The sequence below is a fragment of the Procambarus clarkii genome, chromosome 73 (genome assembly GCF_040958095.1).
Source record: "Procambarus clarkii isolate CNS0578487 chromosome 73, FALCON_Pclarkii_2.0, whole genome shotgun sequence".
Lineage (NCBI taxonomy): Eukaryota > Metazoa > Arthropoda > Malacostraca > Decapoda > Cambaridae > Procambarus > Procambarus clarkii.
The window spans coordinates 21288330-21302731 of record NC_091222.1 but is presented as its reverse complement, the minus strand read 5'-3'; the positions used below and the strand labels follow the sequence as shown (position 1 = coordinate 21302731).

The following is a 14402-nucleotide window of genomic DNA, read 5'->3' as shown; positions in this document are numbered from 1 at the left end:
TAGAAGAGGATCTAGATGGAGATTTCCTAGACAGCAAACATCACAGCAAGGCAAACAGATTGGAGGCGAAACGCCGCCAACTTACAGAGGTAAACAGAGACCATACCGGCACCACGCGGCCTCAGTATCAACCTCCACAGCTCAACCAAGGTAGGCCAAGTTCTTCTGATTTGCAAACTTTCATCATTGCCTTTGATGGCGAAGAGGAAAATGTGTTCAGAAATAGCCGGGCACAAAGTATCTTATATAATGCCATTCCCAAGATATTCTGGATCAACGTGCACAATATGAGACCAAATAAACAAAAAAACCTGATCACAGTGGACCACAAACATGGCGAAGAACTAAAGCTTTCAGACATTACTGACATTTGTGGCCACAAAGTCAAGTGCTACAAACCACTTGGGGACCGATTAACAAAATATGTAATCCGACATGTGGTAGACATCAGTGTAGACGACATCAAAGCACAACTTGCGACACATGACATCCCGATCCATGGAATCAAAAAATTTTTGCGAAGAACAAACGGAGAACTGAGTGATACAGGCACTGCTCTGCTTACCTTTCTAGACTACATTCCCCCTGAGAGGATTTGGTTAGACGGCTTCCTCCATAAACTAGAGGTGTATATACCACGTCCCATTCATTGTTTTAAATGTAAAGGTTTTAACCATACCTGGAAAGGCTGCACCAAAGACATTAAATGTGGGAAATGCTCTGGTTCCCGTTACACGCAAGATTGTACATCAGATACACTTACCTGCTCAAACTGTGGTGGCAATCACGACATTACATTCAAGCAATGTCCTTCATACATAGCAGCAGCAGCAAAAACTAAGGTTCTCCCTACCAACAACCTGCTATACAGTAGTGCACTGAAACAACCTAACACAGCCCATCATCAACACACTACCTCACACTCAACCACAACCTTTGCGTATACCTGATATATCTGTCACCGACACTCCCACAACCCCAGGGTCCAACCATCTCTCACAAAATGCACAACTGAGTCCTGATCTTGTTGAAACTCTTGTCACTCGCATTGAAAATGATCTTGTTGAAACTTTTGTCACACGCATCGAAAATGCACTAGAAAAGACGCTGGACCGACTTCTAACTAAATTCTTTACACAAGTAACACAGCCCACCCCTGAGGCTGACCCAAAAGACATCCCATCAACAGCTACAGACACTGACATCCGCCCAAACAAAGCCACCATTGCTGGACACACATTGTTTGAACAGATGATAGAAAAACTCATAAATAACTCCCTAGCACGCCTTACCAAAATCATTCCACAGGCTGACTTGCCACAAACCCAAACCGCCAGTACCAAGAGTAAGACACAGCCCACATCCACATCTAGGTATCCAACACGTACTACTACTGGCATGCCAAGAAAAACAGACACATCCATAACCCACACATCCTAAATGGCTCCCCTAACCTTCATGACTTGGAACGCAAAAAGCATTAAAACATCCCTCACAGAACTTAAACAATTCCTTTACTCATCCAAACCGGACTTAGCTTTCATAACCAAATCCTGGCTCACTCCCAAACAAAATCCTATTTTTAAAAACTTTCAGATGCAGAGACTGGACAGACCAAACCGTATGGGTGGTGGTATTTTCCTCCTAACACGGAGTAACATGACCTGTAAACCTGTAACGCTTATACATTTTGTGAATGGTAAACTAGAAATTTTAGCATGCCTAATACCCTACAATGGTACACACATATCCTTTCTGGGTATATACAACCCTGGTGGCACAATAAATTTAAATGAACTAGAATTCTATCTTAACCAATTACGGCAACCGATCATTGTTACAGGTGATCTCAATACAAACCACCCCACATGGAGTAGAGGTACCCAAAATATTGCAGGCACCGATTTATATAACTACTTAGACACTACACCATATATTCTTCTTTCGCCGCCCTACCTTGCAACCTACTTTAACTACAGAACCAATTATGAAGCCTCACTGGACATCTGCTTTGGCTCTGCACACTTTCAACATGAACTACAGTTTCATACTGGACCAGATATTGGAAGTGACCACAAACCCCTCATTATAAAGTTTACTAACTTTCAGCCACCAACCCACCCCCTAACGCTCCCCAAGTGGAACATTAAGAAACTAGATAAGAAAAAATGGGCTGATACTGTCTGTCTCCCAGATACAGACGATGTAGACCCAAACACGCGACTGTCCACAATCACCTCGGCCATAAATTCTGCAGCCACCCAAATGCTCAAGAAAACTTCAGGACATAGGTCCAACAAACCACTTAAACCGTGGTGGAACGCGGAATGTGCACGAACAGTCGCTTTACGCCGACGAGCCATACAAAAACAAAGACGTCAACCCTCCCTACAGAACTGGGTTAATCTCCGGCGGGCTACAGCAGAAGCCAAAAAAACCATACTGTCAGCAAAGCGAGCATCGTGGGCAAAATTTTGTGATAGCCTCACACCCACTAAACCACATTCAAAAGTCTGGGCTACATTTAACAGCATTAAAGGTCGCCCAACATTCCCTTCGTTCCCCCTGATGATCAACGGTTCACTCTGTCAAACACCTCAGGAGCGTGCAAATGTTCTTGCTGAATGTCTTAAAGTTACCCTCTCAACACCCTTCTTTCATGCCCAAGAACTCCCCCTCAGACAAGAAATTGACCGTGCCATACTGCTACCCATGCCCGGCGTCGACAACATGTACACCTTAAGCGAGCTACAATTAGCCTTAACCCGCCTACCTCTTGGCAAGGCACCTGGAGAGGATGGAATTCCATATGAACTCATTAAATATCTTCCATCAACTGCACATAGTACTCTCCTAAACTATTACAACCTATGCTGGACTCACGGAAATATTCCCTCACAATGGCAGACCAGTATTATTCTTCCGTTCCTTAAACCAGGAAAAGACCCATCCCAACCTGCGTCATATAGACCTATATCCCTACTATCATGTCTCAGTAAAGTCATGGAAAGACTAGTACATACTCGCCTCCAATGATACCTAGAATATAAAAATATTATATCGTCACTCCAAGCTGGATTTCGACCGCAATGCTCCACACTCGATCAAATACTCTGCCTTGAACATGAAATCCGCACCTCCCTCAGAAGCAGCAAATTTTGTATTGTTCTCTACTTAGACCTCAAAGGAGCTTTTGATAGCATTCCTCATACTTGCCTCCTCGCAAAGCTTGCGCGTTAAGGCGTACAGGGAAGATTACTTTTAAGGTTAAAATCCTATCTTACGAACAGGACCTCTAAAGTCTATATACAAGGCGAGTTTTCCGATGACATCCCAATACAAACGGGTGTCCCACAAGACTCCATAGTAAGCCCAACCCTTTTTGCTGCATTCTTAGCAGATTTGCCTAACACCCATCCTGTTCACCTCTCGGCGTACGCCGACGACTTAATACTGTATTATTCAGACAACGCCTTACCTAATACAGTCTCAACAATGCAATCAGCACTTGACCACCTCATAGATTGGACACAACAATAGGGCCTTCAAGTTACTACTACCAAAACCTATTATCAAATTTTCACTAAAAAAAGACTTGTTCATCTACCCCACCCTCACAATACACAACACTCCCATCCAACACGTACGAGAACATAAATACCTTGGCATGCACTTAGACTCGCCCTCACTTACCTGGAAAGCACATATTCAACACCTTAAACAGACGACACAACCTCGACTCGCCATACTGAAAGCCCTCACTGGCACCACCTGGGGAGCACACCATACAACCCTGCTCCGTTTCTATACAACCTACATTCGCAGCCAACTAGACTATTGTTGCCAGGCATATGCGTCGGCTGCGCCTACTAACCTACAGAGCCTAGAGGTCATCCAGAACAATGCCATGCGACTTATATGTGGCGCAATGCGTTCCACTCCTATCCTCGGACTTTACGGGGAAACGGGCCTCACAAGCCTAGCCACCAGACGAGACATAATGTGTGCCAACTATCTGTCACTCTGTACCACTGCTGACCAGACACACCTATACAGATCAAAAATTAACCCAACAGTTAACCCACATAACCCCCGCTTCCCAACCAATCACTCACAACCTTTCCTCACACGGGCTACAAATAACCTCAATATAGACCTCTCTCTACTCCAAAACTCGGAAACCCAACTTACTGTTCCCCCTATTCCACCCTGGCTTTATACAACTCCTAATACAGCAATACAACTCGAAGACAACATTCCAAAGTCTGCACCAAACTCAGCCATAGCTTCAGTCTTCTCTCAACAATGAAAAATTGCTACCCAAATACCACAGCGATTTATACAGATGGATCTCGCATCATCATGAACAACGTACCCTCGGTCACTAGCGCTGTATGGATACCGGAATACCATCTCAAGCAGGGATGGCGGTTACCAAACCAACTATCTGTTTTAACAGCTGAATTATATATTATATGCCTTATATCAACCTCTCCAAATAATCACAACATTACCAATCGGGACATATACAATCTGCAGTGACTCCAAGAGTGCGATTCAAGCAATTACGTACTCTTCAAAAACGTGCAAGGAGTTTGTTTACCCATGTCTTCAACTTCTTCATGAACATCGATTGAACAGTTATGATACCTCTATCCAATGGGTCCCAGCGCATTGTGGTATTCTCCATAATGAACTAGTAGATCAACTAGCCAAAGCAATGCACAACACACCTCACATTACCCGTCATCCAATTCCCCATGTTGCACGTAAAGGAGCCTTCAAAAATACCACCACCCAAGATTTTGCGACGAAATGGAAAACGTCATGCTCACCTTTGTACTATGGGTCCATTAAAAAGAAATGGGAAACTTGGAAACATGTCAGATATAAAAGCAGAGAAATTGATATAGCGATGACCAGATTAAGGCTGAGACACACCAAACTAGCAGCACACAGCTCTAAGTACAGAACAGACATCAACGAACTCTGCATCCACTGTCGGGTGCCTGAAACAATCGAACACTATCTCCTTCACTGCTTCCGACATTATAGTGCCAGAGTAAATTTCAAACAAGTACTTATCTCACTTAAAATACCCTTCACCATCGAGCATATATTAGGAGGCGGTGACCACTCGTTACACGAAAAATACCAAATAGTCAAAGCACTGGCTAAATATCTCCAATCAACCAACAAATTGGGTCACATCTGACCCGCGCCACATTTATACCTGGCGCCACCAACAGCTAAACACAGAAAACAACTGCCTCGTGGCAGTACCAAGGATCAGCTGACGCCATAAACACAACACACCGCCCTACGGTGCGGCAAGTCTCCCTCTAACACACACCTCTGTTCTAGTCGCCGCTCCTCTGTCTACACCACAACGCAACAAGCACTTTTGAAAATCATCCTCAACATAAACGCCTCTACCAACATTTGTACTGGTGCAGTCATCGGGAGGACAAACCCTTCATGCAAACTGCACCTACTATCAAGAAGAAGAAGATGGGACAACAATTTACGGGCTCACTATAGTTGGTGCTACATTGACATTTCGTTCTGAGTAGCTAAATCTAAAACCACAACATTGGGACAAGTATGGGGCAAGGAACGGAGCCCAATTTTCCCCAGAGCATATTACTCCCTTCAATATATCATTAGAACAGGTTAAATTGTAATCTTCTGATCAATACTACACTTAGTGCCGGGCAACACCCCCCTCTCCCCCTTCCCGGAAAATACTGCCAGTGTCAGGTTAACTGATAAAGTTATTTTAGGTTTGAATTTGTTTAAAAGTATAACTATTCTTAACTGTTGCTGGAGTTTAAACACTATACAGGCATGCAACTCCGTTTCCGTAGAGAAATACAACATTAAACTAATAATAAATAGAGAACATTAAGACCGTGGAGGACTGACCTAGACGACAGCAGACGCAGGAAGCCCCTTTACACTTGGTGCGTCCCGCAATGACCTTAGTGGAACACTGACCATTGGTACACCTTCCTCCGGCTCTTGTACACTTCTTGCTCCTCCCACACTTTCTCTTCGACCCTGAATTTTGCCGCGAAGATGTCTCCTTCTCCACCTTCGTCTTTCCTGCCTTCGTCTCTTGGCGCGTCAGTTGTTTGGCCTTTTTTCCCGTTTTCTTTGAAGATTTGCTGCCTCTTTTAGAGGAGTTTTTGGACTGGGATTTGTTTTTTCTCAAATGCCCCTTTTTGTTATTATTCATTTTCTTTCCTCTGTTGGTTTTCTTCTTTTTGGTAATATTCTTTGTCTTTTTCTTTATTTTATTTGTCATTTTAGTCTTACGTGTTTTGTTTTTCCTTTTCTTTTCTTTGCCCTGAAATTCTGTTTTCTTTCTTAGTGTTTGTTTTGTTTTATTTTGTAACGCTTTCTTCAACTTCTTTGATCGGTTTTTCTTCATTTTTTCCTGTTGCATTTTTCTTATTTTCTTTGGCTGCATTTTCTTTGGTTTCTTCGTAAGATTTTTCTTCGTGTTCTTTGATAGCTTTTTCTTCGTTTTCCCTGGTCGCAATTTATCTACTTTTTTGGGAAATCTTTCCTTTGTTTTCTCTGATACATTTTTCTTCTTCTTCTTCTTCTTTGGTTGCGTTTTCTTAGATTTCTTTGGTTGCGTTTTCTTTGATTTCTTTGGTTGCGTTTTCTTAGATTTCTTTGGTTGCGTTTTCTTAGATTTCTTTGCTTGCATTTTCTTAGATTTCTTTGGTTGCGTTTTCTTTGATTTCTTTGGTTGCGTTTTCTTAGATTTCTTTGGTTGCGTTTTCTTAGATTTCTTTGCTTGCATTTTCTTAGATTTCTTTGGTTGCGTTTTCTTAGATTTCTTTGGTTGCGTTTTCTTAAATTTCTTTAGTTGCGTTTTCTTAGATTTCTTTGGTTGCATTTTCTTAGATTTCTTTGGTTGCGTTTTCTTAGATTTCTTTGGTTGCGTTTTCTTTGATTTCTTTGGTTGCGTTTTCTTAGATTTCTTTGGTTGCGTTTTCTTAGATTTCTTTGGTTGCGTTTTCTTAGATTTTTTTGGTTGCGTTTTCTTAGATTTCTTTGGTTGCGTTTTCTTAGATTTTTTTGGTTGCGTTTTCTTAGATTTCTTTGGTTGCGTTTTCTTAGATTTCTTTGGTTGCATTTTCTTAGATTTCTTTGGTTGCGTTTTCTTAGATTTCTTTGGTTGCGTTTTCTTAGATTTCTTTGGTTGCGTTTTCTTAGATTTCTTTGGTTGCGTTTTCTTAGATTTCTTTGGTTGCATTTTCTTAGATTTCTTTGGTTGCGTTTTCTTAGATTTCTTTGGTTGCGTTTTCTTTGATTTCTTTGGTTGCGTTTTCTTAGATTTCTTTGGTTGCGTTTTCTTTGATTTCTTTGGTTGCGTTTTCTTAGATTTCTTTGGTTGCGTTTTCTTAGATTTCTTTGGTTGCGTTTTCTTAAATTTCTTTGGTTGCGTTTTCTTAGATTTCTTTGGTTGCGTTTTCTTAGATTTCTTTGGTTGCGTTTTCTTAGATTTCTTTGGTTGCGTTTTCTTAGATTTCTTTGGTTGCGTTTTCTTAGATTTCTTTGGTTGCGTTTTCTTAGATTTCTTTGGTTGCATTTTCTTAGATTTCTTTGGTTGCGTTTTCTTAGATTTCTTTGGTTGCATTTTCTTAGATTTCTTTGGTTGCATTTTCTTAGATTTCTTTGGTTGCATTTTCTTAGATTTCTTTGGTTGCGTTTTCTTAGATTTCTTTGGTTGCGTTTTCTTAGATTTCTTTGGTTGCGTTTTCTTAGATTTCTTTGGTTGCGTTTTCTTAGATTTCTTTGCTTGCATTTTCTTAGATTTCTTTGGTTGCGTTTTCTTTGATTTCTTTGGTTGCGTTTTCTTAGATTTCTTTGGTTGCGTTTTCTTAGATTTCTTTGGTTGCGTTTTCTTAGATTTTTTTGGTTGCGTTTTCTTAGATTTCTTTGGTTGCGTTTTCTTAGATTTTTTTGGTTGCGTTTTCTTAGATTTCTTTGGTTGCGTTTTCTTAGATTTCTTTGGTTGCATTTTCTTAGATTTCTTTGGTTGCGTTTTCTTAGATTTCTTTGGTTGCGTTTTCTTAGATTTCTTTGGTTGCGTTTTCTTAGATTTCTTTGGTTGCGTTTTCTTAGATTTCTTTAGTTGCGTTTTCTTAGATTTCTTTGGTTGCGTTTTCTTAGATTTCTTTGGTTGCATTTTCTTAGATTTCTTTGGTTGCGTTTTCTTAGATTTCTTTGGTTGCGTTTTCTTTGATTTCTTTGGTTGCGTTTTCTTAGATTTCTTTGGTTGCGTTTTCTTAGATTTCTTTGGTTGCATTTTCTTAGATTTCTTTGGTTGCATTTTCTTAGATTTCTTTGGTTGCGTTTTCTTAAATTTCTTTGGTTGCGTTTTCTTAGATTTCTTTGGTTGCGTTTTCTTAGATTTCTTTGGTTGCGTTTTCTTAGATTTCTTTGGTTGCGTTTTCTTAGATTTCTTTGGTTGCATTTTCTTAGATTTCTTTGGTTGCGTTTTCTTAGATTTCTTTGGTTGCGTTTTCTTATATTTCTTTGGTTGCATTTTCTTAGATTTCTTTGGTTGCATTTTCTTAGATTTCTTTGGTTGCGTTTTCTTAGATTTTTTTGGTTGCATTTTCTTAGATTTCTTTGGTTGCGTTTTCTTAGATTTCTTTGGTTGCGTTTTCTTAGATTTCTTTGGTTGCGTTTTCTTAGATTTCTTTGGTTGCGTTTTCTTAGATTTCTTTGCTTGCATTTTCTTAGATTTCTTTGGTTGCGTTTTCTTAGATTTCTTTGGTTGCGTTTTCTTAGATTTCTTTGGTTGCGTTTTCTTAGATTTCTTTGGTTGCATTTTCTTAGATTTCTTTGGTTGCGTTTTCTTAGATTTCTTTGGTTGCGTTTTCTTTGATTTCTTTGGTTGCGTTTTCTTAGATTTCTTTGGTTGCGTTTTCTTAGATTTCTTTGGTTGCATTTTCTTAGATTTCTTTGGTTGCGTTTTCTTAAATTTCTTTGGTTGCGTTTTCTTAGATTTCTTTGGTTGCATTTTCTTAGATTTCTTTGGTTGCATTTTCTTAGATTTCTTTGGTTGCGTTTTCTTAGATTTCTTTGGTTGCATTTGCATAGGCTTTTTTGATAGAGTTTTGTAACTTTTTTTTGATCGCATTTTTTCTGTTTTGTTTGGTCGTGTTTTCTTCGTTTTCTTTAACATCTTTTGCCTCATTTTCTTTTTTATCCTTTTCTTTGTTTTTCTAGTGTTGTTTTTCTTTGTCTTTGCCGTTAAGTTGTTAACCTTTGTTTTCTTTGAGTTCCTCCTAGTGTGTGTTGCCTCAACGACGTTTGATTCTAATTCTTTCTTAAGTTTTGCTTTGTTCTTTATATTCGTCGTCTTGACTATTCTTGGTGCTGCAACACTTTTCAAATTGTTATCTCTTTTACTTGTTTTTCCTTCACCCTTTTTTAGATTTTTCACATTTCTTTGTTTCTCGAAGTTGTTTATGGGACTCATTTTTAGGCTCGTCTTTTCACTCATTTTCTTCATCTTTCTTGGCCTTTTAGTCTTTCCAGGTTTTAGCGTTTTGTTCTTGTTGTGTTCAAGGCCCCTTTGGCCTCCTGCCTTCCTTATATTTCCGTGTTCTTTCTTTCTCTTTCTTTTGTCTTCCCCACTCTTCTGTTTACTCCCGTCTGAGTGTCTTTCATGTTTGTACTTTCCTTTATTTTCTTTCACGGCTTTTTTATTCATTTTCTTATTTTCTTTATTGTTGGCTTTCCTGTGTCTGCTTTCTCTTCGCCTGACTGTTGCAATTTTTTCTCCTCTTTCTTGTTTACGGTTCTTGGAGATAGTTTGGGAGTCACTATGGAGCTCTCCTGGCACTGATGGTCTGCTGTTATTCCTCTGCTTCCTTGTTCTGTGATTGCTGGCTTTATCTCCGGGTCTGCTGTTATCTCTGGGTCTACTGTTATCCCCGGGTCTACTGTTATCCCCGGGTCTACTGTTATCCCCGGGTCTACTGTTATCCCGGTACCTGCTGATATTCATTTGTGTTTTTCTTTGGTGACTTGGTGACTTCCGTTCCTGTTCTTCTCTTTCGAGCGTCTTCCCTCGAGGTTGATGAAGACCTTCAGAATCCTCCGCTGCCTCTCGCCTCTTACGTCTGCCTTCCACGTGTGTTGGTGACTCTTGTGGTGACCCCGGTGTTGACCCCGGTGTTGACCCCGGTGTTGACCCCGGTGTTGACCCCGGTGTTGACCCTGGTGGTGACCCTGGTGGTGTGTGGAATATTCAAAATATGGTGTAATCTTGTTGGTTAGTGTTTTCAAAATATGTTATACCCGGGTTCCTGTTGAGGTGTTTAAAATATAGCGTAGTCTGGTGGTGTAGGGGTGTTCAAAAGGTGACGTAAAGTGGTGAGTGTTCAATGTATTGTGACCCCTGACACTGTGGAATGGTCAATATTAGGTAAATCCTAGTTTTGTGAAGAAGTGTTTAATATACAGAATTTTAAATATTTTTACATCTGGCGCTGCTGCTAAAATAATTTGTTATTACTCATGCAAGCAACTCTCCTGTTGAAATGAGTATATTGCACAATATGTGAGTAGACCCGCACATGTATAAGTCAGGTGGCGTTGGACTTACCCGAGAAGCAGCATGTCTCTCCGGGTCCACAGTCAGACTGCTCCAGTGGGCGGTCCTTCCCGCCCTCCACCCACTCACACTCCCGCCCACCAGCACCACCTACACACCGCCCGCCGGCTCCGACACAGCCCACGCCCACAGTCCTCTGCGAAAACAAATTCGTGAGAGAAAACCTGTTGTTTACCCATTTGTGATTATCGTATAAAGTAATAGAATAACGACCTCACGCAGCGACCTCTTGTGTCTTGCTCCATCTTCCCATAACCTTGCCACGGCCTTGCCACACACGGACACCGTGTCCTCAAGCATCCCCACATGGCTTAACACCTGCACGACGCCTTCCAAGAGCCATCCACTCTGTCTATCGCCACATCTTAATGATGACACACCTCTCACTGCCCTCACTCTATGCCAACACTTTCACTCACAAATGTTCCTGTGTATATATATACTGGTTAGCACTTTAAATCTGTGGCCACGTCTGTGGTAGAAAATAAAAATAAACCACAAAAAACTCAGCCTATCGCCAAGTCTTAATGAAGCCTCACACCTCACACTGTCCTCATCCTTTGCCAGAACCTTCACCTACAAATGTTCCTGTACAGCTGCCACACAGTCCACACCTGTTATAGTACTGGGCTGACCTACCTGGTACTGGGCTGACCTACCTGGTACTGGGCTGACCTACCTGGTACTGGGCTGACCTACCTGGTACTGGGCTGACCTACCTGGTACTGGGCTGACCTACCTGGTACTGGGCCACAAGGACGAGGAGGAAGAGCAGATAAGCTGGTGTGAATGTAGCAGGAGGAGAAGAACGACGACAAGGGATGGTCATGATGGAGTATTAAGGCAGGTGAGAGGTCTACCCCTTCGGCTCCAGCTGGCCAGGATTTCCAACACAGCTGGCTCTAGTCTCCACAGCTGGCCCTGGTCTCGTCAACAGATGGTCCTGGCCTCCTCCACAGCTGGTCCTGGCCTCCTCCACAGCTGGCTCTGGTCTCCTCCACAGCTGGCCCTGGTCTCGTCAACAGATGGCCCTGGTCTCGTCAACAGATGGCCCTGGTCTCCTCCACAGCTGGCCCTGGTCTCCTCCACAGCTGGTCCTGGTCTCGTCCACAGCTGGCCCTGGTCTCATCCACAGCTGGCCCTGGTCTCATCCACAGCTGGCCCTGGTCTCCTCTTCAGCTGGCCCTGGTCTCCTCCACAGCTGGTCCTGGTCTCCTCCACAGCTGGCCCTGGTCTCCTCCACAGCTGGCCCTGGCCTCCTCCACAGCTGGCCCTGGTCTCCTCCACAGCTGGCCCTGGTGTCCTCTTCAGCTGGCCCTGGCCTCCTCCACAGCTGGCCCTGGTCTCCTCCACAGCTGGCTCTGGTCTCCTCCACAGCTGACTCTGGTCTCCTCCACAGCTGTTGGGATATCCTAGTATTTATGCAGTAATATTTGTATATCACTACACACTAGCCAGCAGGCAACGAGCGCCCTTAGTAAACAACGAAAGCTAGAAGCATCGTCACGTTACCCATATAAAACCCTCACCGGGGAGTCACTGAAGTACCTGGAGGCTGCCAGCCCCTCTACGTCCTTCATCTTATATTATACAATAACAAGTTTGGGCACCATAACCACATTATATCACTTATACTGTACAAACCGCGCTTCAATACTATCTAGACAATCTTTTAAAATAGACGAAAGATTTACAGATGCAGTTGAGTCCTGAAAAGGTAGGATTAGGAAATAGCGAAACCAGAATGTGAGATAGAGATGGGAGTACTGATTACTAGGGCTCTAAAGCCCAAAATTCAATACATAAATATATTAATAAAGAAAATTGGACTTTGGAATTCATTCCTAAGTAGGTTATTACTATTTTCTACACGGGAATTTATTTTCTAAGAGGGGTAGCCATGAGACATCTAATATTAATCTTCAGGTGTGTCTTTCACGGGCAAACCTTCCATAGGAAGAGATTAAAAAACAATTTACATTTTCTAAACTCTGGAGAATGTAAATTAAGCTTCATCTAGAGTTTAGGGACGTAATTGAAGTATACAAATGGATAAAAAGGTATAACAAAGATGATATTAATAAGGTGTTAAATATATCAACACAAAATACAACGCGAAATATTGGAGATATATATTGGATATATTTAGATGCAGAAAAGACCTGGGTAAATACTGGTTTGGAAATAGGGTCTCGATTTATGGAACCAATTACCGGGTAACATAATAGACGCGGGTTCCCTGGATTGTGTCAAGCGTATGTTAGACATGTATGGATGAGTTTTGGTGGATATAAACAGGGGCTACCTCGCATGGCCAATACCACAGGGGGTATTCATGCCCGTGCCACCTCTTGGGTGACTTAATCTCCATCAATCAATCAATCATGGTCAATAGTCCTTCTACAGTAGCCTATTTTCGATGTTCTTATTTAAAATGGTTTTATACAGTACAGTATGAGCATAGTATGAGTATATGAGTATATGAGTGTATGAGTGTATGTATGAGTATGAGTGTATGAGTATAACTCAGTATAACCGCTGTAATGTGCAGTAGGACGCCTTGTGATATCCAACTGGTATTATACTGGTTTAGGCACTGTATGTAAACTATTTTGAGTGTACAGAGAAGGATGACTTGGTAAACTAAGAAAACTTAATTTACATTCCATTGAAAGGTGTAGAGTCAGAAGAGCATGATTGAACCATTCAGGTGGACTCACATTCAAGAGACTTGGGCTTAATTCCAGAGCAGAACAGAAACGATTGCCCACGTGTCCTTAAACCTGATGTGACTGTTCACTTAATAACAGTAAACAGATAATTTTGAGTTAGTCAACTGTTGTGGGTTGCAGTCATCAGTTGCAGCCCAGGAGAACCTCGAATATATATTCCAGGTACATACTAGATACGAAACACTGGATTCAGATAGTAGAAATTAAGAGTTAGAAAAGAGCTGGACAGGTTATACTGTCAGTAGTTTTACCGTCAGGAGCTGGTTGTTCGTGATCGGGTGGCGGAGATCAGAGCTGCAGGTTGACTGGTGAGCGCTGGAGACACATGTGAAGCCTCAGATACCAAACGGTTCTCATTACACGTTATGACGATAATAACATGACACACTCACCAGTAACACAGGTGTGGCTGTGACAGGTGACGAGCGGGCTATATATGGGCCACACCTTCCCCAACACTGTGAGCTGAAACAATCCATGGCTTCCTTACCTAGGCAACGTCACCAAGTGATACGAGCTTCACTGATATTTCAGTGCATCTTGGCTCTTCTGCAGCGACTGTGTGTTGTTCCATTAGGTCTATACAACAGCTTACCAGCGACGCGGGACAGGTTGAAAGAGAGACTAAGGCTAACCGGAGGTCGAAGACCCCGACCTTTGTTTGTCTCTGGTTAGATATGGAAGGTAACACATGTTTGGTGTTTGCTGGCGAGGTGAGCTAATGACTCGCACACCTGCATTACACACACCTGTTGATCAACCTTCATGTCTTCTTATTATATTCCAAAATATATTTAAGCGTTAATATAATGTCTGAAAATGATTAAGAGCGTTTGTGTGTTATAATTCAGGTCAAAAATAGATTAATGGCGTTGGCTTTTGTTATGATCCAGAAAGTTAAAGTACAATAATAGAGAGAAAATGAGGAAAACCAGTGCAGTACTTTATAGCTGCTAGGGGAGTGAGACCCTCGATATCTATCACAGTCGTGCCAGATATCGAGGGTCGTATATGTCACCACA

At 41.8% G+C, this 14402-nt stretch overlaps 1 protein-coding gene across 1 annotated transcript; it reads right to left on the bottom strand.

Annotated features, from left to right (window-relative positions):
• Positions 1-3001: 3001 nt before the first annotated feature.
• On the bottom strand, positions 3002-11477 carry LOC138356647 (micronuclear linker histone polyprotein-like). The gene is made up of 5 exons (XM_069312838.1): positions 11388-11477; positions 10640-10784; positions 9329-10263; positions 5926-6658; positions 3002-3039 (listed from the first exon to the last, which is right to left on the bottom strand). The coding sequence occupies exons 1-5, from the start codon at positions 11475-11477 to the stop codon at positions 3002-3004; spliced, it is 1941 nt and encodes a 646-aa protein (XP_069168939.1).
• Positions 11478-14402: the final 2925 nt, after the last annotated feature.